This window comes from Anser cygnoides, chromosome 7 (assembly GCF_040182565.1).
Source record: "Anser cygnoides isolate HZ-2024a breed goose chromosome 7, Taihu_goose_T2T_genome, whole genome shotgun sequence".
Taxonomy (NCBI): Eukaryota; Metazoa; Chordata; class Aves; order Anseriformes; family Anatidae; genus Anser; species Anser cygnoides.
In genome coordinates, this window is record NC_089879.1 from 24,772,394 (window position 1) to 24,800,012 (window position 27,619).

Below are 27,619 nucleotides of genomic sequence, written 5' to 3' on the forward strand. Positions count from 1 at the left end.
GATTTTTTTGTGCTTTTTTTGCTCTTTATTTTGCTTTATTTTCTATTTTTTTCCTTTTGTTTGCTCTTTTTCATTTTTTCCTTTTTTCTTGCCTTTTTTATTTTTTCTTTTTGCTTATTTGCTTTTTTCATTTTTTTTTCTTTTTGGTTTCCTTTTTTTGCCGCTCCTTTTCTTCTTTTTGCTTCACTTTTTTTTTTTGCTTCTTTTTTTTTTCTCCAGTTTTTCATGCTTTTTAAAATCTTGCTTCGCTTTTTGCTCCACTTTTTCACGCTTCGCTTTTCTTTCGCGTCACCTCACTTTTTTTTTGCCTCACTTTTTTTTTCTTGCCTTTTTTTTTCTTCCTTTTTTTTTCTGTATTTTTTTTCGCTTCCCTCTCCCCCTTTCCCTCCCTCCTTTCCCCCCCTCGTCTCCCCCCCCTTTACCTCGCCCCTCTGCCCACCCCTTCCCCAGGCCCCACCCCCGCCCCTCCCCGCTGCGCGCACGGCCGCGGGCGCGCAGCGCGGCGCCGCCCGTCCCCGTTCCCGTCCCCGTTCCCGTCCCCGTTCCCGTCCCCATTCCCCTTCCCGTTCCCGTTCCCGTTCCCCGGAGGCTCCGGGCGGCCCCGGGCGGCGGCGGCGGCGGCGGGGGCGGCGCGGGGGGAGGCGGGCACCGTTCCCCGCCCGCCCCGCATCCCGCCCGCCCCGCAGCCGCCGGCCCCCGATGGATTATCTGCGGCTGGTGCTCTCCTGCCTCGTCCCCCTGCACGGCTGCTTGGCCGCCGCCGGTGCCCCAGGTAGAGCCGGGGGGTGCTGGGGAGGGGCTTCGGAGGCGGGGGGCGACCACCGCGTCCTGCCTGCCCGGGGAAGGGGCGAGGAGGTGGGTAGCGGGCGGCTGGGTTGGCAGCGGAGAGGGTGGGAGCGGAGGGACACAAGGGGGTTTGCACTTGGGTTCTCCCCAAAAGCCCTCTCTATCCATCCAACCATCCCTCCATCCATCTGTCCATGCATCCATCTATCCATCCATCCGTCCGTCCATCCGTCTGTCCCCGCAGAGCTCCTGCTGTCCGGCAAGCTGAGCGAGTATGGCGTGATCGTGCCCTTCAGCGCCGATTGCCGGGGCCGCTTCCTCTCGCACGTGGTGTCCGGCGGCGTGGCGAGGGCGGCCGAAGCCACCTGTCCCCCGCCCCCGTCCCGCCGCCGCGTCCCCCGCGACGCCCTGCATGGGTCCCCGCGGCGCAGCGGGGCCGCCGGCCGCTCGCTCTACTTCAACGTCACCGTCTTCGGCAAGGAGCTGCACCTCCGCCTGCGACCCAACCTGCGCCTCGTGCCGCCGGGCGCCGTGGCCGAGTGGCAGGAGGATTTCGGGGTGCTCTTCCGAGAGCCTCTCCGGCACCGCTGCCTCTTCACCGGGGACGTCACTGGCATGCCCGGCGCCGCCGTGGCCATCAGCAACTGCGACGGGCTGGTAAGCTCGAGGCCGGCGGGTCGGGTCGCTCGAGGCAAGGATCTCAAGGTTTGGGGTTTGGAGATGCTGCGCCGAAATGTTGGGTACGACCACGGGGAGCTGGGTGATGCTGACTCGTCCCTGCTCGCGCCGTGCTAGCTATGGGGGCTCTTAACCATGTGTCCCTCTTCTTAACCAAGGTGAGGTAAGCTCCTGCTTCCTCCGAGCATCTTTTTGGGGAGCACCTTGGTGTTTTTGGTGATAGCTCATACGTTTGGAGCTTTCAGGACAGCGGGGTGAGCATGATCCAGCAATGCTGTGAGGCTGCATTCCCTCTTCATCCCCAGCCTCCGACCTGCCTGTGGAGTTCCTATTTTTGATGCACTTTAAAAACTTGTCCTTTTTTTTTTATATCTCGAATCACTGCTCTTCAAACTTCCTTTGAGCCAATTTAGCCCAATTCAATCCTCATTTTCCATGACAGTGCTTGCTATTTTCTCCCGGTATTGCTTCCCAGGTTACTATTTGGTTGCACTAAACTTATTTCGCTCCCCCCCCTTTCTTTTTTTATTGTTTTATTCTGGCAGTTCCTCAGCTGTTTTTGGCTGCTAGCACAAACAATTTGGCATTCCTTTCTTTTTATACAGCGCGTGGTGTTACTATACAAGCAGAAATGATAGAGCAGCAGGGCTAGAAATAAATATTTCGCATACATCCAGCAGCTTATTTTTTGCCAGCAATTTTAGCTCATCATCCACAATTTTGGAAGCCTCTCCTTTGAGTCTGACGAGGCTGGGAAATTGCAGAAAATTCTCTGTGACCCAGATCTTGCTGGGGCTGGTGAATTTGGACACACTTGAAAGCTTTGGAGATATTTCCTATGACTCCGGCAAGCAACCAGTAGCGCTGCCTCTGCATTGGGAATTGGTTTTATAATGCAGGTTGCATACAAATGTAATTCCCGGTGGCATGGCGAGCGAGGGGATGGTGGGATTTGGGGGCTGTATCCACCTCGAGCATCTTTTGCTTTTCCAGTCTCGGGATGGTGCGCGTGGGAGGTGCGGGACCGCTCTGTTCTGGTTGGGCAGAGTGCTCTGGGACACTGCAAATGTGTACACAGAGAGATTATGTTGTGTATAAACAGGCACTGAGATTATAAATAATGAGGAAAAAAAAAACATTTCTTGAAAAAGACAGTGCAAATTAAGCCTTTCCTAAATCCACATATAGCCACGTAATGACCTGATTTTTTTTTTTTGAGATGCCAAGCCCATGGCACCTTTCCTGTCTGCTGTTTGCTGCAGGCACCCACGCGTGCAAATCTGCCTTTTTTCTGCGAGCAGGGTGGGAAGATGCTGTCCTCCAAAACACGGTTTCAGAGCTGATCCAAGCCACCGAATTCCTAAACGCTAAAGCAGCGCTCGGCAGAAAATCTCCCCCAGCAGACGCATCTCGCTGCAGGCAACCCGGCTTTCCTCTAGCAGCATGTGGCCGAACTTGAGCTGGGGCTGCCGTGACTTTCAGGGGGAGAAGAATTCGGAGCAATCGGGGTTGCGCTGTCGGCAGCAGGGCGCCTGCCAGCTTTGTGTTTCCTCTGCCCTTCGTTGCACATCTCGCATCCTTTGCTGGGGAAAAGGGGAAAGAATTATTCTGGCTATTTTCTATAGGCACCGTGCTTGTGTTTTGCTCCCAGCAGTCATTCATACTGAACCAAAGCTACAAACCCTACAAATAATGTTTTCTGACCCCATTTCCCTGGGATGGGGTGGCAGCAGAAGCCTTCGGGAGCAGCAGTTAATGGCGGAAGACTCCGTCCCCACTGCCGTGCCCCTGCCCAAAGCCCCTCTCCTCGTATGACCCCTGGATGCAAAGGGTATGGAGCATGGTGTGCGTTCATGCAGTGCCGCTTTCTGGGACTTTTTGTCCAAATTAAGTGTGAAGCGCATAGGAAAAATCCATATGCACGTCTCTGCTCCCCCCTTCTCCACGCTGTTTGCTTCTCTGGCTGAGCATAGCGGGGTTTATTAATTTTTCCACGGTTTGGCTGCAGGGAGGCGTCAGAATTTCCTGAGGTCCCGGGGGAGTTTTTACCCCTTGGGGATGGGGAGAAGCTGCTGGGGGGCATCCCCGTGGCTCGGGGGGTGCTTGGGGGTCCCAGTGGCATGAGGCCAGCTCCTTTCTGCCATCGCTGGAAAAAAGCCTTCATCCTCCCCAAGCCCTCTGTGTGCTGGCAGAGGTGACTTCGCTGGGTTTTCTTCCAGAAAAATAAATGTTTTCCCTTTTCCCTGGTAGAATTGACTTCAGAGGGGCCTTCCTGAGAGCCACATCCAGCGGCCAGCATCTCATGTGGGAAATAGGGGGAGCGTTGGGGTGGCAGAAGTGCCTCTGCAGCCCGCGTGTGCAGCGATGCGCCAGCTGGAAGCGCGGGGAGCTGGCGCCCGTCGGTGGGAAATGGTCAGTGCGTTCAGGCGTGCAGGATCCGAGCGTGTTTGCAATGCTTGGGGCGGCTGCCCGGGGCTCTGCCCTCGGAGCTGCCGGGTTGTCGTGTGAAGGAGTGGGTGCCTACCTTCTTTTGTGGGATAACGAACATCGGCAGCTCGTGTTGGCGGAGGGGAGGGTCTGAAATTTGGTGTAAAAACAACTTTTTTGCTTTTTGCATCCTCGGTGGTAGCGACGTGGGGCAGGTGTATGCTTGAAAAAGAAATCAGGTTGTCTGCAGTGAGAGCTTCCCCTTTTACATCTACGGGGAATGGGTGCTATAAAACCCCGTGCCCAAAACCTGAGGGGCTGCAGGTGGCAAGGAGAAGTGTGATAATAGCTGAGTTGCTGCATTTCTTTGAAAGGTGATGTGTAAATTCAGATTTTTGGGGGTAAAACTACAGTTTTTAGAGCCTCTGCCCAACTGTTGCTAGACCTGGCCTGTGGGCTGGATCCCCTCGGGTCCATCCTGGTTTGCCTGGTGCTCCTGGCTCCTGGTTGAACCCGATATGCTCGTATCGGGGTGGTGGGGAGGGCTCTGGTCACGTCCTGTCCTGGTGGCCTGGGGGTCCCCCCCATGTCCCCCTGGGGCAGCCAGCCTGGACGCGTGGTGGGCAGGGCCTGAGGTGCACGTGTCAGGCGCGTTAGGCCCAGCACGGCCGAGTGTGGCGAAATTCCTCGTGAAGGAGGAAAAAAATACCCAAACCTGCTTTCCAGAGGAGTTCAGCAGCTAATAAAACTGAAGTGGAGCAGGAAATTTGATGAAGCGTGCCGGAGCCAGGTTGGCTGATGCCACGGCGAGCGCGGGGACACAAGGGGGACCAGGTGGCCCAGGCAGGCCCTGCTGTTGGCAGAGCCCAGCCCCATGCTGGGCCATGCAACACGTCTCCGTATCTTTATTTGATGAAAAGAGCTGTGCCAGTAACCTTGATGAGTACTACAGTAGGTACATACGGTCGGAGGCTTTGCTCTAGGAACGCATCCATATGTCCTGCTGCGCTTTCCAGGCAGGGATTCAACAGCAGGCAGCGCTGGAGAAGCAACCAGGCGCCTGTGCGATGGGTGCCAGCAAATTCAGCGCCGATGGCCCCGTCCCACCTTGTCCTCAGCCGAGGGATCTCCGAAAACCATCGGGCTGGAGGTGCTGCCTGCACCACGGAGCGCTCGGGCTGACGGCCAGGCAGGTTTTGTGGGAGCTTGGCGTTAATTAGGAGCATTTGGTAGCCAGGACAATGTTTCCAATGGCGTTTGCCATCTCATTCATCTTTCCCTGGTCTGGGAGGTAGTCGTACTCATAACGCTTTCCAGCTTCTCGGCTGAAGGGATTCCCCTGCGTTCATTTCCAAACGCTTCACGGGCAAAGATGAGTATTTATTTTCATTCCTCCCTGCTGCAGTTGCAGTCAGTAGCACCAGCGAAACAGCCACATTCCTTCCTGGTGGCATCTGGATGTGGCATGGGGACGGGGATGTGTGTGGGGAGAGCTGGGTGGGAGCCTGTGACCACTGGCAGGGAGAAGGAGGCAGAGGAACTTCTGGTTGATGGGAAGGGAAGGAGCTTTAGAGCCATAGAAAGGACATAACTTGAAGTGTGGTCAGGTTTTTTTTGGTTGGTTTTCCCCCTCTTCTTTTTTTTTTTTTTTTTTCCCATCTATGGAAGAAATTAAGGTTCATCATGTGTGAATCTTGTAATGGATTCTGTCCAGTGCATGTGGTGACTTTTGGCTGGCACCTAAAGCTCGTTTGATGCACAGGGCAAGGTGGAGGCATAGGGCATCTTTGTAGAATGGCTCTCCCGAATGTTGCAGTGGTCGAACAAACCCGTTTAGCCCCAAAACAGCAAGCTCACCCTGTGAATCACAGAATTAACGTGATGTAACTTCCAAAATTACTGCTTGTGGTGTCCAACTGTGTGGTGAGACAGCTCCGCTGCCAGGAGGAGACATGGGGTAGTGATGGTTTCTCATGGGCTTTTGACATTAAACCAGCATGGTGGGGTAGCAGCAGGACATTCTGTTTATTCAGGATGTCTTTCCCCTTCCTTGCCCTACAGCAGTCTTTTATGAGTATATTGAGTACGCATGTGTATCCACGCATACAAAAAAAAAAAAAACGTTTTTTCCATTTTTCCTCTATTTCATCGCTTCGTGCAGGCTGGCCTGATTCGGACGGACAGCACCGAGTTCTTCATTGAGCCGCTGGAGCGGGGGCAGCAGGAGACGGAGGCGCGCGGGAGGGCCCACGTGGTGTACCGCCGCTCGGCCATTCGGCAGGACCTCCGTGCCGAAGGTAGGGGCTGGAGCTCGTCTCCATCAATTAACCCAGCAATTAGCCTCTGTGCTAACGCTGTTATGAGTAAGTGGACAAAGGTGGTGTTGTCGTCCTTGCTGTCTCTCCTACTGCTCTGGTGCACAGGCTCGTTGCTGCCGTGCTTTCATTGGAAATTTGGAACTTCTCCCAAATTTGGTTAAAATTGCATGAGTCTCCCTCGTGGAGATCTTCAAAAGCTGCCTGGATGTGGTGCTGGGCAGCCTGCTCCAGGTGTCCCTGCTTGAGCAGGGGTTGGACCAGGTGGACCCAGAGGTCACTTCCCAACTCAACTGCTCTGAGTCTGTGCTGGTCAAAGAGATGGGTGGGACCAGGTATGAGGGTGGTTGCATCAGCCCCGGGAAGCCAGGACAAGTAGCAGACCTGGGAATTGCAAGCAGAAGGGTTTTCTGCAATTTGCACAAATCCCTGGCCATGCCAGGATGGGGGGTGCTCCAGGAAGGTGCCCTCCAACCACCTTGTTTCTATACTGCGTGGATTTGCCCGTCCCCCAGCATCATGAGCTTCTTTTTGGCTTTGCAACACTTCCACAACTCATTCTGGGGGCAATTTGCGGCTTTTCCAGGCTGTTTGAGTCTCCTTAAGTGGAGTGAACCACCAGCAGCATGTGTTCCCCATGTCTTCATGTGCTTGCTGCCCACACCACAAAGCTCTCCTCTCCACCACCTCTGGGGCCAGCAAGTCACTTCGTACCACGTTCAGCCCCAGAATCACTGCAGGGTCCGTGTTGGGTCTCTTCAACTCTTCTTTTTCTCCTTCTGCCCCTTTCTCAGTGCCCGGTGTGCGGGTGGGCGAGCTCCCCAACTCCCTGGAGCTGCTGGAGGAGCGGCTGGGCGAGGCGGAGCGCAAGAGGCGTCACGCCAGGAAGGACGACTACAACATCGAGGTCCTGCTGGCAGTTGACGACTCGGTGGTGCGCTTCCACGGGAAGGAGCACGTCCAGAACTACGTCCTCACCCTCATGAACATAGTAAGGCTTTCCTCGGGGGGATCGGCGAGGGTTTGGGGGTTAACTGACCTCCAGAGCACCTTCTGCTTCTGCTGGCCGTTGCCATCTCTCACGTTGCGCCAGGGGAGGTTTGGAGTGGGTGTGGGGAAGAATTTCTTTGTGGAGAGGGTGGGTAGGCACTGGAATGGGCTGCAGTGGGGTCCTCGTCCCCGTGGGTGTCCAAGAGACATGTGGACGTGGCACTAAGGGCTTGGGTGAGTGGTGGGACTCGGTGGGTTGGGCTGGTGTTGGACTTGGTGGCCATGAAGGTCTCCTCCAACTTATATCACCCTGTGATTGTGTGGCTGAGATCTCAGCAAGTTCTGGGAAGGAGGACAGTGCCTTCCACTTCTCTGTTTTGAAAGGTCTCCATCTGTTGAGGGCGATTTTTCAGATTTGCAGAAGAAATCTGTGCACCAGATGGAACCCAGCGAGAAATTCCTCCAAAGCCAAGCCCCGTCCTCTCCCAGCTGCTGTCCCCGAAAGGCAGAGGTGCACGAGTGTGGCTGCTCTCCAGGGTTACCTCGAGTGGCTTGCTTAGGGAATGCTGCGCAATAGCAAATGGGGTACTCAGAAACTGGGGGGAGAGGGAAAAAAAACACTTTTTTTTGTACTTTTGACTTTTTTAAGGTTTAGTTTTCTGTGCTTTGTCCTCTGCTCTATTTTTATTTTTAGTACCCTTTCGCATGGCCATGGGAAGTGTTAGAAAGGTGCAGCCAGCTCAGAAATAACTGAGCTAGGAGGATGCTTTCGCTTTTTTTTTTTTTTTTTCTCGCCTGCTTGTTTTGGCAGTGTTTCTGCCCTGGCAGGCAGGCTTAGAGCAGCACTACCAGGCGCGGAGGGTAAATTATCCACACGAGGAGTGAGGATTTGCTGGTTTGCCACCTTTTAGAAGAGGTATGAGCCTGTCTGCCCTGCTGCTAGGGCAACCCCAAGTGTTTTCTTTTTCACGTGGCCAGCCCCAAATACACATAAGGAATCGGAGAAGTCGCTGGTTTTAAAAAGCCGACGCCTTCACTGCAACTTTTTAATGTCCAGTGCTTTCCTGCTGCTGGTGCTAGGTACTGCAGATGTGCAGGGCAGTGGGAAAGCCGCTCTCTCCCAGGGGTTCTGAAATTCCGGTACCATATTCCCAAATCCACTTTTGGAACGTTTTTTTCCCTGTTTTCTCATTAACTCATCCTGCAAGCGGGAGGTGCCCCGGGGTCCCCGGACTGACCCGGGGCCCTTCCCGCGTTTCGGGTGCCGGAGATGAGCTCATTGCCCTTTCCCACCGGGGCCGGGCTGAGCGCCTGGGGGCTGCCAGCTCGCATCAAAAGGCCATTTTTCAGCCGCATTTCATGCTTTAGAGGCAGCGCTTTCAGGGAGGGAACGTGCGGGGTGCCGGCTGCTCAGATAAAGGCAGCGCCGGGGATTTTAGTGAATTAAATAAGGAGGGGGGGGAAGCAATGTCAAGAAAGGGGGTGGGGGGGGAAACAACAGGATAATGCAGAGAAATGCCTCCCTGAAGTTGGGTTGGGTGGGAGCGGGAATTGCCCCATTAAACCTGGGTGATAAAAAGCCCAGTCATGGGAAATGTGATTTTTGGGAGCAGAATGTGTCAGCTCCCTTTCTTGTTGGGGTTCCTACTGCTCGTCCCGATGCTCTCGAGGCTTGGGGTGGCCCCGTGGAGGGGAGGAAGGCTGAGCTGTGGGCTTGGAGGAGCTTGCACCAAGCGGTGGTGGAGCTGGGAGGTCCTGGGTGGGCTGGGGCTGGCGCGGAGCCTGGAGGTGCCCGACAAAGCACATTTCATTCCAAAACCTCAACCTCACTCCAAAGCCACCAGTCTGACTGGGCAAAATGGGGTCAGGCAGCGTGGTTTGGGGCAAACGTTGGGAACCCTCAGTCCTTGTAGGGTTTTGTCATCTTCATGTCCACGCGGCGCACAGAAGTTCCTCTCCCCTGCGGTCTCTGTGGGACCTCTTTGCACCCAGCGGGGTTTCTCCCACCAGCACAGCCGGGTGCCAGGGCTGTCCCCAGAATTTGGGTAACAGCACGGAGGTGCTCGGTGTTTTCCCATTGTTTCGGGTTACTAAGGAAACCCCATGAGTCAGAGCCACGTCCAGGCTGCGACTTGTGTGCTCCCTCCTCCCTCCGGCGCATCAAGAGGTTCATTGTTTGCAAGTGAAAAAAAGTGTTACCGAGACCCCACGTAAGATAGTTTTTGGGGAAAAAGCAAGCCTCCAGCTTTATTTTTAACCTGGGGTTACCTAACTACGGCGCTAAATCGGCAGAGATTTTCTTTCCTCCCTGTGGAGCTTGCAAAATAAAATAAAAGTCTGCTCCACGAGCTGCCTCCTTGCTAGCAATGTAATAACAACAAAAAATACCTCTGGTGTTGTTCTTACACATGCATGCACTTTCTCCCCCCTGCCCCCAATATAGACTGGTGTGTTTGCTGCTCTGTTTTTGGGACAGCGTAGCCTGTTGCGTAGGGGCATGCAAAGGGAATGAGGGGGATAAGGGAAAGCCGAAGATGACTTGGCTGCTCTGCCCGCGAGATCTGGGATTTTGAAATGTCAGCTATTCTGCTCGTCTGGCAAATTCTTCTCGTGCTCTCGTTTTGTTTGCCTTCCCTCAAGAGCAGGGAAGTCTAGACGGCCGCGGTGCGGTTCGCCGCGGGGAGCGGGTGTCTGCCGTGGGCTCGGGATGGGAGCAACTGCAAGGCATGGGCACGGGGTCTTCGCTCTCCTCTCCCTTGGCATTGCCCCCTGGGGTCCCATGGGCTGGCTTTCTTGCCCCGACACGCAGCTAGGCTGGGCTTTTAAAACATTCTCTGCGCTATTTCTCTGTTCAGTGTAATTGGAGAGCATTCTTTGGCAGCGGACGGCGATGCAGAGGCCGGGCATCTGACAGCGTTAGATAAGGAGGTCTGTGCTCCATCTGTCCCTCCAGCGGCGATCTGCTGAGTGGGGGCTTTCTGCAGGGATTTTCTTCGAAGGCATTGACTTGCTAATGGCATCCGCAGAGGGCAGGGGGACTCGTGCCAATCCCTTCTTGCTCCCTGCTCCGAAATGCTCTTGCGGGGGGGGTTTGCAGGAACAAGCCCTGTCCGCCTCCGTCAGTGGTTATGTGAACAGAAAGCCTTGGGCAGTCTGCTTTCTGAATTATCTGCAACAGTTGCTGCAGAGCTGGCATCGGGGGGACACAGAGCCCTCGGTGCCCTGCCGAGGGGCTGAAAACACCTAGGCAGATCCCTTCCCTTCAGACAGCGGGCACCCTGTACAGCTGCTGCCGGAGCGTGGTGTCGCACTGCTTTTAAAGCTCTGGGGGACTGGCATCCTGGAATAATACAGCTACTCGCGTCCTGCTCCCGCTGTGAGCAGGTTATGAGCTGCTGGTGGTCCTGCTGCTGCCTGCAGTCACTTCTCCAGCAAGACTGAAAAGGGAAAGGACCGAAAAGGAAAGATTCATGGCGCTGTGCAGGTGTTGATGAGTTTCATTGTCTACAGCTCCTGAATGCAGGAATTTTTCTGCACCACGTCCCAGAGAAGAGCTTCAGAAAGGATCCTTCCCATCCTCTTTATTCCTCCCAAATGCATTAAACACGGCACTGAGAAGCAGCTCCACTGCAGTGAGCGAAGGATACGTGGTGCAGCGGTGCCTTTCCACGCTGGGCAAAAGGCTTTTTCCCCGCAGGTCTTGCAGCCTGTGCACCTGAAGCAACGCACTAGCTTTATCTATTTATTATCTATTTATCTACTAGGGCTTTATCCATTTATTTTTCTCAGCTGTTTTGTTGCGTTCAAGATGTGGCAGGATCAGGGCTCGTGGTACCTCTTTGCAAAGCCCAGAGTGGCTCCGCGGCTGTCACGCGGTGGCGTTAATGCTGGCTCCCGATGGGTTTAGGAATGGACTGACTCGGGCTTTCAAACAGAAGCCCAGCCTGTCAATCGTGGGTCTCATAAAGCACTCATGTCGCCTGGAAAATCGCAGGCTCGGATCCGCGCTGCATCTGCGTCAGTTGTCACAGGGCCCTCCGTTTCAAGTGTAGGCTTAAAAAAAATAGAAAAGGGGGGAAAAAAGCTTTAAATCTGGCTTATAAACACCATGTTCTAGTCATGAAAGCTGTGGCAGAGCCAAGGGAAATCATTTTCCCCACATCGCTTTTGGGGTGATGGGGCAGGATGCTATGGCCATGTGTGCTGTTGGGTCCTCCTTTGGGAACAAGGGGAGGTGAGCTCTGAATTTTGAGTTTAAAAAATGAATGAAAAAATCCTTTTTGTGGCTCTTAAAGAGCGGGTGGGGAAAAAGCCACTCTTTCAGACTTTGTTCTTCCTGAAATACAGAAAAAGAAGGCTGTAACTCATGATTTCCTTTGCAAAGCAGCAGATGCTGGTGTATATATGTCACTGACTCACAAGCCCTCCCTGTTCTGCTTGTGCCGTCTTCTCCTGTGGATTTCTCCTGGGGGCTTTTGAGGTGCTAGGTCAAACTTGACTCACTGGTGCAACTGAGTAATGCCCTTGCTTTGATAAGATCTTTTGCCTCTCCCAGAAAAGCCTTTTTTTTCCCTTCCCACCGACTTCAAGGACATTAAAAGCCCAAGGGTTTCCTTGTATCCGATGAATTCGTGCTCTGAAAGGGGCAAAGGCTCACTGTGAGATGCTCCTGGTGGAGGAGGTCCCCAGGGGAAAGGCTCTTGACAGGGCTGGGGATGTCCCTGGCCATCTGAGCCACCGATTGCTGGGAAATTTCGATTATTCAAACTTGGCTGGTTTGCTTTGTGGTTTTTCAAGAGCAACAAGAAGCAAAGCAGCTGGGCTGGGAGGAGGGAGACGCGCTCTCTGCACCTTGTCTTGGGAGGTCTTGGGAAGTGGGAGAGGAATGAGAGAGCGGGCCCGGACCTCTCTGGGGAGCGGTGTTCACTGCCAGGAGGCAATGATTTTCGGGGTCTGTGTGTTTATGTGCACATTTATGTGTTCAGCTGGTGGCCAAACATCTCCCTGTTGCTGGGAAGGTGGACAGCGCTTGGTGCTATAGGAATGGAAGGCACCTTCTTGGGGGTAATGGGACAGGATCCCTGGAAAGGGAGGACATCGGACCCCCATCAGCTCTGCCTCCCAATGTTTTGCTTTAAAAACCCCGAAAGGTGATTATTTTAACCCATTCTTCTTCCAGCAGAGTGCAGGAGTGGAGAGCTGGTGGGAGGATGCTGAGCGCAGGAGCGTGGAGGACAGGAGGGAGGAGTGGCTGCAGGCACTGGCTTGCTTCAGGGCTGTGAAGGCCTTGACCTGCCCTCTGCTTTGTGTTTTTTTTCCCCTCAGGTGGATGAAATTTATCACGATGAGTCCCTGGGCGTTCACATCAACATTGTGCTGGTCAGAATGATCATGGTGGGATACCGCCAGGTAAGGACAGTGCCTGTGCTGATATCTGTGCGGAGCAGGGATGAACGTGAACCCTTCTCCAGGTGGTTTCTGGAGCCTGAAGCCCTGGAGAGACGCCTCTGCTAAGCTTGTGGTGGTGGCCAACCTGTCCTCGGAGCTGGGACAGGAGAAGTGGGGGGACCCCAAATATCCTGAGCGTCACGGGTGGCCATGGGGCTTGCTGTGCAGCTATGTGTCACTTGCTGAGACAGCTTGAAGGGTCCCAGTGGTGTTTATGGGACCCTTGGGATCCCATAACCATGGGATGAAGGTGGCTTCCCAAATTGGCAAGGGGTGGAGGTCAGTGAGGAGAAGCTGAAGCCACCATCTCGTGTCCCAGCAGCCCTGCCTGGCTCCGCTGGCTGTCCTGCAGCCCTCGGGCGTCATCGTAGGATTTAGCAGTTGTAATGGCCTGGGCAGAGTGAGCACGGGGACGTTTCTCCTGGTTTCTCAGGTTGCTTTTTGTTTTTAAGGCTCTTTTGAGTGCGGCAGCCAAAAGATTTTCTGTGAAGCAGTGCAGTTTGCTATATGTTTTGTGGAAAGCTCCTACACCACGTGAATCGCTCTAGCAAGAATATTAATGAGTCCAACGCGGTCATATCTGTGTGTGGTCCACAAAGCAGCCCCAATAGGTCTTGGAGGAAAAGACCTGATTGTTTCTGCTTGGCCAGAAAAAAAACAAGCGCATCCTAGAGACCCAGAGATGGTTCTCAGGAGCACGGGGATAAGAACAGGCTCATTTGGGGAGATTCCTGGCAGACCAGGAACGTCATCTCCATGCATAAAAGCCAGCAGTGTGTCTGGCTTCCTCCCAGCCGTGTTCGTGCTCGGGGCCGGGGGATGATGTATGGAGGGGAAGGGATTCGGAGCGGTGGGGTTGCGGCCAACAACCGGAGGGATGAGAACTCAAGGGCTCTGTTCAGGATGATTTAATCCTCCCAAAACCCTGCGCTGGAGGCAGCTGGCGTGTCCAGCTCTGTCATTGTTTAGGTTCGGGGGGTGATGTGGGAGCGATGTGCAGATGTTTGGATCCAGGCAGGATCCCAGCTTACCGCCGGTTGTCTCTGATGCTTCCTGAGCGCGTCCTGGAAAATGACACGGTGCAGACAGTGCAGCCCGCTCTGCTTTAGCACTTATTTCTGGTCACTGCTGAGCTTGCCACCTGTCTCAGAAAGCCCTCTGGTTGGGCATTTTGTCTCCTATCCGCATGGAAAAATCCCCATGGCTTCCATTTACAGGCCATGGGAAGGGCAGAGTCCTTCCTGCCCGACAGGAGAGCCCCAGCTGGGGAGATGAGGTGCAGCTCAGCCCTCAGGAGGCTGTCATCAGCACCTTTGCAAAATGCCCATCTTGAAGAAAAATAGATGAAAATCAGGGTGACTGCTATAAAACAGCCCTGGAGCACCTCCACCTGTTTTCTGCTGGGTCAAGCTCTATCGCAGTCAGGATGCTCTCTGCTTTCCAGCGCATCCAGGCAGTGGATTTAAAAAAATAACAATACTTTTATTTTTATTTTTTGTTCCTGTACGCAGTCGGTCAGCCTGATAGAGCGAGGGAACCCATCCCGCAGCTTGGAGCAGGTCTGCCGCTGGGCTCACTCGCAGCAGCGCTCCGACCCGGAGCACGCCGAGTACCACGACCACGCCGTGTTCCTCACCAGGCAAGATTTTGGTCCCGCAGGTATGCAAGGTACTGTATTTATCTCCATCAGGTACGTGCAGTTTGCTGGGGGAAAGCCAGCACGGGGAGAGGAAGGAATTCTTGCAAGCACAGGCTGCTGATTTGCCAGCGAGGTCTAGGAAAAAGTGATAAAAATCGGTGTTTTTTGTGTGAAGCAGAAGAAAGCTAGAATTAATCCAGGACATCAGCCTCAATGGATAAAAGAGCATCTTTATTCCTTGTGCACCAGTCCTCCCCTTGTCCCAAAGTGCCCTAAACAGTTTAAAAACGGCGTAAAAAAAGATGGAATACCAAAGGGAGCTTCTCAGGGACCTTTAAAACCTGGCTTTGCATGGGTCAGTTTCTTGACCCTCCTACAACTGGACATGGGAGCATTGCTAAGCCCAGGAGCAGGTCTTACTTGCTGTTGGCAAGGTCTCATTTCTCCATCAGGAGGTTCCCTCTGAGACCACGAGCGTGCCGGTAGCTCTAAGAACACTGATGTGTAGTGTGGGTCCTTTTGGAGGGATGGGAGAAGGAGGAGGTGGATGGATGGATGGAGAGATGGAGGAGTCCTCCCCTCCCCATAACCCTCAGTAGGAATTAACCATGGGGGACATCCAGCAGAAGCCCACTGGAATGTGCTGTTGGCCATCAAAAAGCAGAGGAGCCTCCTGCTCTGGCTCAGGTGGCACCAGCAGCCACCCTGCCAGCTGCCCACCACCTTAGGTGGTTCCTGCTTTGGGAGCTTCATCTTGGTGCCATGAGGCATCCTGTGTTCCTCTGTCCTTGCTCGTGGTTTATGTTCACTGGCACCATCTAAGCTGCTTGCTGAGGTGATGACAAACAGCCCGTGAGCTTCTCCAGCCTGAAGGGTGTGGTGCTGGTCGGGAAGCATCTGCCCCGCTCCTGCCTACCCTCTAGCTGAGCTGAAGGCAGGGCTGCTCCGGCCCCAAGACCCTACAGTCTAACTCAGCAAGTGAGGAGAAAGGAGACCCTTTGGGGATGAACTTCTGGAAGTCCCGGGGACCTGGGAAGGGAGCCAAAATGTCCATCCCTGGGGGCTCACGGACACAGCTTGTGCCTCCCTGCCTGTGTGTGCCAGTGCCAGTGTCAGGTGAAGCTGGGCGCACGGCTGTGCAGAGCACCGCGGTTCGCAGCCTCCCTCTTCTCTGTTGCCGAGCCAAGCCGAGCCCTGGGGAGCTTATAAAAACCTCCTGGTGTTGGCAGCAGCTCTCGGCGTGGATGGGAGCAGCGGTGGCCAGCACTGAGTAATCTTGGAAAGCTGATGCAATCCTTGCTTTTGGAACTGAGAGGAGCCGGAGGGCGCGAAGCGGAGGCTGAGCTGCGCCGCCCTTGCACGTGGGCTCTGCTTTTCCAAGATAAATGCTGCTGGGTGGTGGGCAGGTGGTGGTAAATGCTGAATTCCTGGTGGCAAAGCCCTGGCTGAGCTAGGGGAGCACCGTGTCCCTCTGCAGAAGGCACGTCTGCAGATCTTTCTGGCTTCCTCTGAAGGTTAATTTTGCAAGGTGTAATTTGTTGCACCACTGTCATGCGTGGTTGGCCCCGAGCATGCCCAGGTGGGAGAAATGGTCAGAGGGGCTGAAAGCAGGTGGAAAATATCCATGCAGAAGAAGGAAATGCATGTGGAAGAAGCGGGAGACTGGTTTGTGTCTTGCTGATAAACTGAGGACATGCAGCATGTCCTCACTTCTGTGTCTGATATGTGTTTGCAGGCGGGTCTGGTCTATGTCAATTAAGTATTTTTCAGGTAGTTCTCATCATCATTCTCCCATGGAGAACCCTTCACTTCTTCCAGTTCTCACCATGTCTTAATTATGAGAGACAGTGCCTGCCCTCCTGAGCCACCAACCTTTCTGTATTCCCCTGCCCCGTTTCGCTGCCAGACACCGACAGCCTCCTTGGTTGGGAATTTATCCCATTCTCACTCCAGACAAAATATATTTGCTCTCATACAGAAAACTTTCCACATCGCTGCTCTTTCTTGTGGAAAGTTTAATGGAAAAAAAAAATCCTTTAAAACGATTTACCCAGGATTTGACTCATTACTGTGTGGTTAAACCCAATTACCTGAGTCTTGCTCTCAAGCTCCTACTTTGACTTTTGCCTTCCTTTTGACTGTGGTGTCCATGGAGCACACGATTTGGGTGAGCAATCGCTGTCTGAGAGTTGGCTTGTTGTGTCAAGTATGTCTCTTAGCCCACTTGAATGTGGGGAAGAGGAAAAAGAACCACTTTCTAGAAAAACTACGAGTACCTTTAGTGAAGTGGGCTGCTCTGGAAAGCCCCTTGGTCCTCATCTTCAGTGCCCACCTCGCAGGAGGGTTCCTGCAGCCACGTGGGGCACCACCAGTGAGGTGACAGTCCTGTTTGAGGGTGACCAGCTCTGTGTCCGCCTCTGGCTGGGTTATGGGCCTGACCTAGGGCCTACCATCCTGACTCTCTGGGGCCACCGAGTGCTGAGGTATGTGCTGGAGATGCAGCTCTGTGTCTGAGCTCCTGGTGCAAGCTTCTGCTGCCACAGGTGTGTTCCCTTTGCTTGTGTTCCCAGGGACCTGCATGGGGCAGCTCGGCAGGGACCTGCCCGTGGATTACCACTGGTTCGGCTCTTGCTTATCACGTAATTTATTTATTTTTTTGCCTCTCTCAAAAGCTTTCTTTTTCCTCTCCTTCTCTCTCCTTCCTTCTCTCTTTCTCCAGGCTACGCGCCGGTGACGGGGATGTGCCACCCGCTCCGCAGCTGCACTCTGAACCATGAGGACGGCTTCTCCTCAGCCTTTGTGGTCGCCCACGAGACTGGCCACGTGTAAGTGACAGGGACAGAGCTATTGCCACGCAAATGCTTGACCCAAGGGGCTTTCTGCACCCCTTTCTGCCCAAAAGGCTCAGTGCAAAGCCATGTCCCACGGGGAAACCTGGCTTGCTGGCTTTTGCCAACAGGTTGGGCATGGAGCACGATGGCCAAGGCAACCGGTGCGCCGATGAGACCAGCATGGGGAGCATCATGGCACCGCTGGTCCAGGCCGCCTTCCACCGCTACCACTGGTCCCGCTGCAGCAAGCAGGAGCTCAACCGCTACATCCAGTAGGTCGACTTGAACTACTCCTCTCCCATGGTGTGACTGCACCAGGCCCTTAGGCTATCCATTTTTTTTTTGTGCTGCATAAAGGCCGTAGAAACACACAGAGTGGTTTTGTGTGTCAGGGCCATGAAGAGTAGCAGGAAACCCTGAAGACAGAGCAGGTCGTTGGGTTGCTCTTTGCTGCTGGTGTGCAAACTTATTTTGCGGCAGCGCTGGGGCTGGGGCTCAGAGAATTGGGATTTTGTAATATCTGGGTTTGGAGAGAGGGCTGGGGGTGAGGGAAGGAGTGAAACCCCCCAGATCTCTGCCCCCATCCAACAGTTCCTATGACTGCCTTCTGGACGACCCCTTTGAGCACCAGTGGCCTGTGCTTCCTGAGCTGCCGGGCATCAACTACTCCATGGACGAGCAGTGCCGTTTCGATTTCGGCGTGGGCTACAAAACCTGCACGGCAGTGAGTACAGCCCGTACCCTACTGCCCTGCTGGTATCACCCCAGCCTGCACCCACCAGGAGCCTTGGGCCTTCTCCTGACCTGGGAGAAGGCTCTCCATGGGGTAGGACGGGTGCTGGGAGCCCCCCCCCCACCCATGTCCCGTTGGCTTTGCAGTTCCGCACCTTTGACCCATGCAAGCAGCTGTGGTGCAGCCACCCGGACAACCCCTACTTCTGCAAGACCAAGAAGGGGCCCCCCTTGGATGGCACAGAGTGTTCCTCGGGCAAGGTACTGGCCGTGCCTCTGGTGTGGGGGGTGTTTGGCTTTCCACCCCCTTGCTCTGGCTTTTTGGCATCTCCCCTGCTTGAACAAGTAGCGTTATGCCTCATTTTCCACTCCGGTTGCCCAGCATGGCTGTGCTCAGGTGAGGACTTTGTTCTTCTGAGCCATCTGCCCTTGATGATGACTAAATGAATAAAGAAGGACTTGCAGCTTCAGAGAACAGGGGATGAGAAGCCAGGAGATGTGGAAAGCTGAATATTGGGTGCAAATGAAGTCGTCTGGGGCTTGTTGCAGAAGTTTGGGTTCATCCCACCTGGCTGGGGTGCCCCTGAGCCAGTAGGGAGACACCCATGGGCTGCTTCAGTCCTGGACCCAGGCGTGATTCAGTGCCTGCTGGAGGATCTGCATGGGTAACAAGAGGTCGTTTACAACCAGAGAGAGAAAACTAGCCCAGGAACTCAAAAATACGGTGTTACGGAAGGAATCAAAGGTCCTGCTTGTCTCTGCTCCTCTTTGGAGACCGAGCCACCCCTCTTTCTCCTCTCTTCCAGTGGTGCTTCAAGGGTCACTGCATCTGGAAGACGTCGGAGCAGCCGTACAGCCAGGATGGTGGCTGGAGTTCCTGGTCCAAGTTCGGCTCCTGCTCCAGGACCTGTGGTGGCGGCGTGCGCTCCCGCAGCCGGAGCTGCACTGACCCGCCGTACGTTTGGCTTCCAGCGTGGTGGGCGAAGCTGGAGATGCACCGTGCTTGAGCAGCAACCCCACCCCCGTGCTCTCATAATCCCTTTGTTCTATTTTCTAGTCCTGCTTATGGTGGGCGCCACTGCCCAGGAGCCACCTATGAGCACCAAGTGTGCAACAGCGAGGAGTGCCCGGGGCCCTACGAGGATTTCCGTGCCCAGCAGTGCTCCAAGCGCAACTCCTACTACACCCACGACAACAGCAAGCACGCGTGGCTGCCCTACGAGCATCACGATGGTGAGTGGCAGTGGGGCCTTGAGGACCCAATCCATCTGTGGTTGGATGCCCGGAGGTGACAGCCAGCTTGCAAGCATGTGGGGTTGATTTAGTGGAAGCACTGTCTGCTGTCTTCCTCCCATGGATGGGAGCTGTAGGGTGCTGTTATACCTAGACACGCACCTCCCTTCCACCTTCTTGGTCTTTGTGCTCTCACCCAAGAAACTATCAGTAGCCTTGAACAAAACATGCTGGCAGCAAGTGCTTTGGGTTAGCAACTATGCCACATGTGCAGAAGTTGGGTTGTAGAAACCTCCTGAGCTGGAAACAATAATCCAGTGTCAAGCAACCAGGTCCTGGACATCTCTTCTGCTTGCCCTCAGGTAGAGAAACCCAGATATTGCTCTGGGTCCTGCTGGCTCAAAGGGCAGCAGAGGTGGGCTGAGGAGATCAACCTGTGTTGAGCCTCTCCCTGCTCGTTACTGGAGATGGAGATAAATCTGCTTGTGCTGCTTTTAAAGTTTTATCTCTGCTTTCTGTGTCCTTTGGCACACAGAGGGTTTGTTTGCCTTGGGGACGGCATGGTGCTAACTCCGCTGTTGGATGTGCCCTGGTCCCATGGTGGGGGATCACTGGAGTGAACCCTGCCCCTGGAGCTACTTAATTTCTGTATGAAGTGGCGTGTCCAGCCCAGTTGCTTTCTCTTGCTTTCCAGAGCGTGCTGGGCAAAAGCACAGGCTCTTGAGCAGCAAACGGACATGGTAAAACGAGGGATGAGAATAGCCTGGGCTTTTGGAGTCTGGCTGTGCTCACGGGCACAAGCTGAGATGGGTTTCTGTTTTCACCCAACCTAATGCATTTCAGCAAACGTTTTTCATTTTTTTTTTTCTCCTTTGCTTTGTGTTTTGCCCCAGATGCCCAGAAGTGCGAGCTGATCTGCCAGTCCGAGGGGACGGGGGACGTGGTGTTCATGAACCAGGTCGTTCACGACGGTACCAGGTGCAGCTACCGGGACCCCTACAGCATCTGTGTCCGGGGCGAGTGCGTGGTAAGGAGCTGACCCTGTCCAGGAGAGGGGACACATCTTGTACATTCCCTTCGCCCAACGCTTTTTGGGGTGGGAGACGTGTATTTTAGCCCAGAGACCCAACCCAGTGTGCAGCAGGGGGCCAGGCACGTGGTGGTGATGCAGATGTGGGGAGCGAGCACTGGACAGCCGTGCCATGGGGATGTAACCCCTGTTTGCCTTCTCTCCCCTCGGGTGACAGCACGTTGGCTGCGACAAGGAGGTCGGCTCCCTGAAGCAGGAGGACAAGTGTGGGGTCTGCGGCGGGGACAACTCCCACTGCCGGACGGTGAAGGGCACCTTGGCCAAGACCCCAAAGCAGCCAGGTGAGGAGGTCGTGCTCGATCGTAGCCCAGCCTGCGAGTGGGGGCAGCGGGACGGGGACCCCCAGAGCCACCTCTGTCCCATGGCAGCATGACAAAGAGGTGGCGTGCAGGGGAACCAAACCCACCTGCCCCGCTGCTCCTTCTCTGAAAGCTTTCTCTTTCCATCCTCCCCTCTCACCCCTTTCAGTGGGTGTTCTGAAGATGTTTGAGATTCCTGCTGGGGCGAGGCACGTGCAAATAGAAGAGATGGAGCCGGCATCCCACAGCATCGGTGAGTCCTGCTGGGATGGCTTTCCTCAGCCTGGGCTGAGGACCAGGACTGGTTCTGCGGAGGTGAGGAGCTACACGGAGGTGGCATCCTACCCTGGTCCCTGCTCACCTCTGTTCACCTCTCCCTTGACTGACTCTCAGCCCTATTCTGACTATTCCCACCCAGAGGCTTCTATTTAGGTCATTCAAACCCTTCAAAGGTGGTGACCAGAGGAGAAAAAGTTGCAGTATTGACTTTTTTTTTTCCCTCCAGCTGTTAAGAATCAAGCTACGGGTAACTTCATCCTTAATGCCAAGGGCAAAGAAGCCAAAAGCAAAGTGTTCATTGAGATGGGCTTGGAGTGGGAATATACCATTGAACACGGCAAGGAGAGCCTGAAAACCAGCGGCCCTCTGCATGAAGCCATCAGCGTTTTGGTAAGTGTGGCTGACACATCCTCTGGGACCATCGGGGACAACCACTGTCCAGCGGGACAGGGAGGGGAGATGGTCTGGGGTGGGATGTGGGAGGTATGGGAGGATTTTGAGAAAAGGCATTTTAGTCCAGGTCTCAATTATTTGGGGATTTTGGGAGTCAGAGGGCATGCAGCTCAAGGCTGGTGTTGGGAAACTTGGACAGCATCTTTCTTTGCAACTGGAGAGGTGCGTTCCCAAAGGGTAGGCCCTGTGTTCAGAGCCCATCTAACCGTGTTGGAGGTGGTAACGGGTCTTGTTGCGCCTTCTGTTTTCCTTCCCCTCTCCCATGGTCTCATTCCCTGCCACTGCTTGTCCTCTCTGTGCCACCAGGTCATCCCTCGGGAGGAGGAGGAGTCGAGGAGCAGCCTGATGTACAGGTACATCATCCACGAGGACCTGCTGCCGATGATTGGGAACAACAACGTGCTGCTCGAGGAGATGGACTCCTACGAGTGGGCCCTCAAGAGCTGGTCTCAGTGCTCGAAGGCGTGCGGAGGAGGTAGTTTTCCCTTTGTGGGAGGCTCCGGGGGGGGGCTTGGGAGGTTGTTTGGGTGTCAGGCAGTGCCTGAGTCCTTTGGGACGTCTCTGGCTTGTTCTTTGCATCTGTAGCATAGGGTATCTACAATATGGCAGTAAGTGTGAAAAAAAATATTATGGCAGGGCAGTTTAGGTGAGCAAGGTGAGCGTTTTAGCCAGATTTCTGATGGAAATGTGATTGTGCGTGGGCATACTTTTGTTTGTCCATGTGTCTGCAGTCATTTTTGGTTTAAGACAGCAGTGGGCTCAGTTTGGGCCAAGGAGCAGCATCTTGCAAACGACTAAAACCTGCGTGGAAATAGGCAGACCCACCAGTAGGTGCTGAGATGGAGGGCAGGTGGGTTTATTTCCCCTGGGCTTTTCCTCCTTTGGCTTCTGCCACAAGGCTGGTGAACGAGCAGAGCAAATAAACCACAGCTCTGTGCTGAAATAAATGAGGTTTAAGCAGGCTGAGCAGCTCTGCTGGCTCGCTCCTTACAACTCCTGGCGTGGACGCTGGAAGATTCTGGGACGCGCAGAGATGGAAACCGAGCCCTCGCTTGCTCTGCTGACCTTGCTGCAGCGGGGCTGTCCCGCGGGGTGACAGACAGTTCATGTTTTACGCTAGCTTAGCCCTGATCTGCTCCGCTCCCGGGCAAGCGCCGTTCGGTTGGCAGAGCACAGCAGCACTTTGGCCGTGTTTGCTGTGCGCTGATTGTTCCTCCTGGCTGGAGAAACGCAGCTGTACTCCTTCAGTTTCCCCAAAAACTCACCCAGTTTTGGGGGAGGAAGTCTTGAGTTTGCTTATCCCTTGCAGCCCCTCTCTGTGCATGCACCCCAGAGGGGTCCAGCACCCCTCAGAGCATCCTCTGCAAGCCTTGGTGAAGCACTGCGGTGCCCTGGGGTCCCATGGGAGCTCCGAGGACCCATCCTGGCAGGGGTGCAGGAGGACGGGGAGCCTTGTGGGACCCCTGACCGCCTGCACCCTGCTGCCCCAGGCATCCAGTACACCAAGTACGGCTGCCGGCGGAAGAGCGACAACCGCATGGTGCACAGGAACCTGTGCGACAATGGCAAGAAGCCCAAGCCCATACGACGACGGTGCAACCTGCAGGAGTGCTCCCAGCCTGCGTAAGTCCCCCTGGGTAGGTGGGTGGATGGTTGGTTGGGTGGGTGGGTGGGTGGGTGGTTGGGTGGTTGGGTGGGTGGTTGGATGGATGGGTGGGTGGTTGGGTGGGTGGGTGTCTGCTCCCATCCCACCTCACTGTGCAATTTGGGGCTGAACCATGGCGAGCAGGGGCTTCTCCTGCCCCGCCACTAATGCTGCCCCCGACCCTTGCAGCTGGGTGGCTGAGGAGTGGGGTGCCTGCAGCAAGTCCTGCGGCAAGCTGGGGCTGCAGGCACGGGCCGTGCAGTGCGTGCAGCGCCTGAGGGACGGCACCAACCGCACCCTGCATGCCAAGTACTGCAGCGGCGAGCGGCCGGAGACCCGGCGGCCCTGCAGCCGCCTGCCCTGCCCGGCGCAGTGGAGGACAGGCGCCTGGTCACAGGTGAGCTGCGTGGGGCTCTGGGGACCCTTCCCAGCCACCGGGGTGTCCCCAGAGCCATCACCCACCCGGTTTCTCTCTCTGGGGCAGTGCTCGGCCAGCTGCGGGGACGGCGTGCAGCAGCGGCAGGTGGTCTGCAAGGGCAGTGAGAGCGGCGGGCGCTGCCACGGGGACAAGCCGGAGGCCGTCCGGGGCTGCCACGTGTCCGTCTGTCCGGGTGAGAGCGGTGGCACTGGGGGCGTGGGGACCTGGCCTTGTTGTGTGCCCCCAAGGCACGTGGGTTTGTGCCTGGAGGCTGATGTGCGTGTGCTAAGCATGTATGTGTAAGTATTCCAGCCCACACCAATTAGTTAGGTTGTTAATTAAGCTGGAGTCCTCCATGGTAGGTTGAAATTAAGCAGGCACCTTCACGGCAGTGGATCCAGCCTCAGATGACTTTGTTTTCAGAGGGCCAGTGGAGCAAAAAAGGTGTTGGGGAGTTTTCTCTGCAGGCAGAGAAGGGGGTAACAGCCAGCCAAAATACTGCCCATCCCTTCTGGGCTCACTGTGGGTGGCTGCAGGCTTTGTGGCATGGTGAACCCATGGATAGGAGGGAGGTGGGCACCATGGTGTAATTGCTGTTTTATTTTGGGTGGCCAACCAGGCATTACCTGAGGGTCCTTGTTTCTTTAAAAAAAAACAAAAATAAATAAAAAAAAACTCTTTAAAAAGAACAACAAAACACCCAAACCACACTTTTAATCCATTTTGAGTGCCCCCAGCGTGAGCCGTGGAGGCCCCGCTGACCCAGCGCTCTCTCCGCAGGGAAGCCCTCCAGCATCACGGCCAGCATCGACAGCAGTGACCACGTCACGCCCAGAGGGCAGTGGGTGCCCCAGGAGGGGCCCAAAAACCCCGTTAGCAAGATCTCCCCCAGTAAGTGTCCGAGGGTGAGAACTGGGTGCTTGGAGGTGACATCTGCCCTCCTGTCGCCATCAGATGCTCCTCTCTCTGATGGGGACGCAGCCAAACCTCTGAGCTTCCCTAGAGGAGGAGGTTGAGCATCATCCATCCCCCGTTGGAGAGCAGGAGTTTCACCCGTGTTGGTCCTCATTCACTGCCTCCTTACCAGCCCTGTCCCAGTGGTGTGACCCCAGGGCCCCCTGCAATCTCCTGTGGGGGTGGTTTGGAGGAAGGATGCATCCCGCAGCCACCTTTGGGTGAATCTGACCCTCAGCTGCCTCATCCTGCCCGGCTCTGGTGCACAGCCTGGCGCTAGGTTGCCATCTCGTGGAGCTGGGGATCCACCACACTTCCCTCCGCCCTTCCCTAGGCACCGGCCTTGAACTTTTTTCCACCTCCCACGTTTGTCCAAGCAGGGGGATGGCTTCTGCCTTTTGCCTCTTGCTCCGGACCGCGGGGTGGTTTCGGGTGCATCGCAGCTGGGGCGAGATGCGTCGCAGCCTGCTTTTGGGATGCTGCTGTGGGGGATGTTTCATTCCAGCACTGCCACAACTGCTGCCGTGGGGCAAAGAGCGAGGGTGGCAGTGGTGCCTGTCGCCTATGTTGGGATCACCGGGCGCATGCGGGAGGCAAACGCCGGCCTGACCCCGCGTGCTCGCTGATGCTCGCTCTCCGCTTTGTCCCCGTCCCTCTCCAGGGGAGCCCTGCCTCGGGGACAAGTCCATCTTCTGCCAGATGGAGGTCCTGGCCCGCTACTGCTCCATCCCCGGCTACAACAAGCTCTGCTGCGAGTCCTGCGGCAAGAAAGCCTCCGTCACCGCCTCGCCTCCTGGTACCCCCCACAGCTCCCCTGCAGGAACCCCCGGCCCCACTTCCCCACAGCCCCCTGGCTCCCCTGGGCCAGGGGCACCCGGGGTGGATGCCACCGCCGGGACCCCAGCCCCAAGCGAGCCATCGGTGGGGACACAGGGCGAGGGCAGGGGCCGGGCAGCCAGGTAACCCCTCCGGGACCCCCTGGACATGTGGAGCCTTTCTCCTCCCTCCTCCTCCCTCTCCATCTCCCCCTCTTTCCCCTCGCTTCCAGCAGTGGTTTTCACAGGCAGCTGGGTTTCGAAACAACCTGGCTTGCCCCAAAATTCCCAGGAAAACCGCTGTTTTCTCATGATTTTAATTCCCCCCCCTTCCCTGCTGTGGCACTTTTTTGGCAGTGCTGCAGGGATAAAAAAGAAAAAGGTGAAAAGGAGTAAAAAGCAGCTTGGCTGCAGGACGGGCCTCTTACCTCTGCGGGTGGCTGGGAGCCACCAGCCACTGCCTTTCAAGGTGCTAAATGGGGGGGCTTTAATGTTGCCTTTTCCTCTCCCCACAAGCAGTAGCACAAAATAGGATGGGGAGGAGGACCCTGGCTCCCTGGCCAGGAACTGCCTCGCGTTGCCGGAGCGCTTGGCACGGTGCTTGTGGTGCCCCAGCTTTGGGGTAGGAGCTGGAGTCTCCCTCAAAAACCTCTTTTCTGAGACCTCTGCTACGAGGACCAACCGTAGCACAAGCAATAAGGACAAGGCCAAAGACCAGAAACAGGGTTTACAAAATGCCTGTCACCTGGCGGTGACTTTTTTAGCCAATACTGCCCTTGGCCAGCTTTGTGCTAACACCAACTTCCAGCGTCCCCATGACCATGACCCCAATCTCTTCTCCCTTGTATCCAGTGTCTGTAGGGCACCAAGACGTTATGGGTTCCCGTGGGGAAAGCCAGGAAGCCCCGATGCCAGGAGGAACACTGCTGTGCCCATGGCATCACGCTGGGCTCAGCTCTAAGGGGTTAGGGTTCCTCTGCGGGTGGGAGCTGCCCTCTTGCCCCCCCACCTTTTGCCTTACGGTGGGAGAAGCGGGGTGAGTAATGCCATTAAAACATTGTGCCAAGTACTAAATATATGCACAGCACTTTAGAAGCACAGGGCCCCATGCAGCTGGCAGGGGAGCTGGACCCCCAAGGGCCCTGGAGGCAGGAGGAAGGTGGGTGCCTGTGGGGGACGAGTGCTGGTAGGGAGGAGGCGCTGGGTGCTGAGGTGGAGGCTGAGGGAGGCTCTGAAGGAGGGAGGCAGGGCAGGAGGAGAGGCCAGGCTGGCAGTGCAAGGTGTGCGTGGCGCAGCTGCATCTGCTGGTGCTGGCGGTGTCGCCTTCCTGCCTGTACGAGGGGAAAGTCTCTGGAGCAGTAAGCTCGTCCTTCCGTTTTGGGGATGCCCCAAATCCACCTTTCCCTTGCCGTGAAGGGCTGGGAGCACAGGAGGTGTTGAGCATCTTCCCTCTTGTGGCCGGAGGAGAGGTGGCAGACAGGGTTTTATTCCGGTGCTCGGTTTCCAAGAAGGAAACCCATCAAGTGCGTACGTGGGGGGGGCACGGAGAGCTGCAGAAGGCTGCCAGCTCTTCTGTGCTCTTCCTTCCCCACCCCCCTCCGGTTCACTTTCCAAAACGGGCTGTGATCCAGCACGGTTGTGGTGCTGTGTGCCCACCCCTGGTCTCCAGGGCTCGTTGGCGAGGTGGCCAGGGGTGCTGGGAGCCCGGTGGCTTTAGGATGCTCTGCTTTTGGGACTGCTGCTCTGCGGTGCCACTGATGCATAAGCAGGGTGCTGCGTCCACAACAGTTGCGTGGTCAGAAGATGTTTGAGGTCAGGGCATCTCAGAGGAACTCAAATGATCCCGAAAGGGCCGAAGAGATGTGAAGAGGCTCCTCCTGCCCCCCATCGCCTCCGAGTCGAGGCTGGACGAGCATTGCTCTGAACAGCACCTGGAAGTGCACTGCCTCCCCAAACCGCTGCACGTAGGCATGAATCGGGCATGGCACGGAGCCACACGTCGAGCCAAGCACCCAGCACACCTCACCGTGGGACGCGGACAGAGCGGGGTGCATCCCACCCTGCCCCTTTTGCAGCTCCCTCCGCCGGGAAGGACAGCATTTATTTATTGTGCCAAAGATAACGCTTCGCTTCGGGCAACGTTTGCGCTCCCAGGAGCATCCCCACCCCGTGCGAAGCCTGGCGGGAGGCTGCACAGACCTCTCCCGCTGCTCCTGCGGATGTCTGGGTGCCCTGAAAAAAACTACCAGCTGCGCTCCCCTGGTCGGTGCTGTCCTGGGCATTATGGCTTTCTTGCAGTAGTTTTTGCAGTGGTTCATTGCTGTAGGGCAGAGGGGGTTGGTGCCTCGGTGCCGCAGAGGGGACGAGGTTTTGGCACAGGGGTGCTGCCCCCATGCCCCTCATACACCACCAGCTCCTGCTCCCTCCTGCGCTGCCACCAGCGATGCGATGTGTAAAGTTTTGTACATACCAGATTCAGAGCTTTTTAACTTTTAATATTTATTAATTTCATTGGGTTCGCCTTTTTTTTTTTTTGGAACTCTAACATAATGTTTAAAAAAAAAAAAGAAAAGAAAAATGCACACCA

General features: G+C 55.5%; 1 protein-coding gene across 2 annotated transcripts; it reads left to right on the plus strand.

Annotated features, from left to right (window-relative positions):
• The first annotated feature begins 488 nt into the window (after window positions 1–488).
• Window positions 489–27,619, plus strand: ADAMTS14 (ADAM metallopeptidase with thrombospondin type 1 motif 14). Of its 2 annotated transcripts, none has more exons than XM_067000426.1 (22): window positions 489–772; window positions 1,031–1,443; window positions 6,053–6,188; window positions 7,001–7,197; window positions 12,522–12,605; window positions 14,156–14,312; window positions 17,003–17,108; window positions 17,243–17,386; window positions 17,706–17,838; window positions 17,994–18,107; window positions 18,653–18,801; window positions 18,904–19,079; window positions 19,973–20,106; window positions 20,327–20,450; window positions 20,638–20,721; window positions 20,974–21,137; window positions 21,507–21,675; window positions 22,691–22,823; window positions 23,035–23,242; window positions 23,330–23,456; window positions 24,044–24,154; window positions 24,879–27,619. In XM_067000426.1, the coding sequence occupies exons 1-22, from the start codon at window positions 700–702 to the stop codon at window positions 25,178–25,180; spliced, it is 3,438 nt and encodes a 1,145-aa protein (XP_066856527.1). In that variant the 5' UTR covers window positions 489–699; the 3' UTR covers window positions 25,181–27,619. The 2 variants fall into 2 exon arrangements, with proteins under 2 accessions (XP_066856527.1, XP_066856528.1); XM_067000427.1 differs by having other exon boundaries at window positions 14,156–14,303.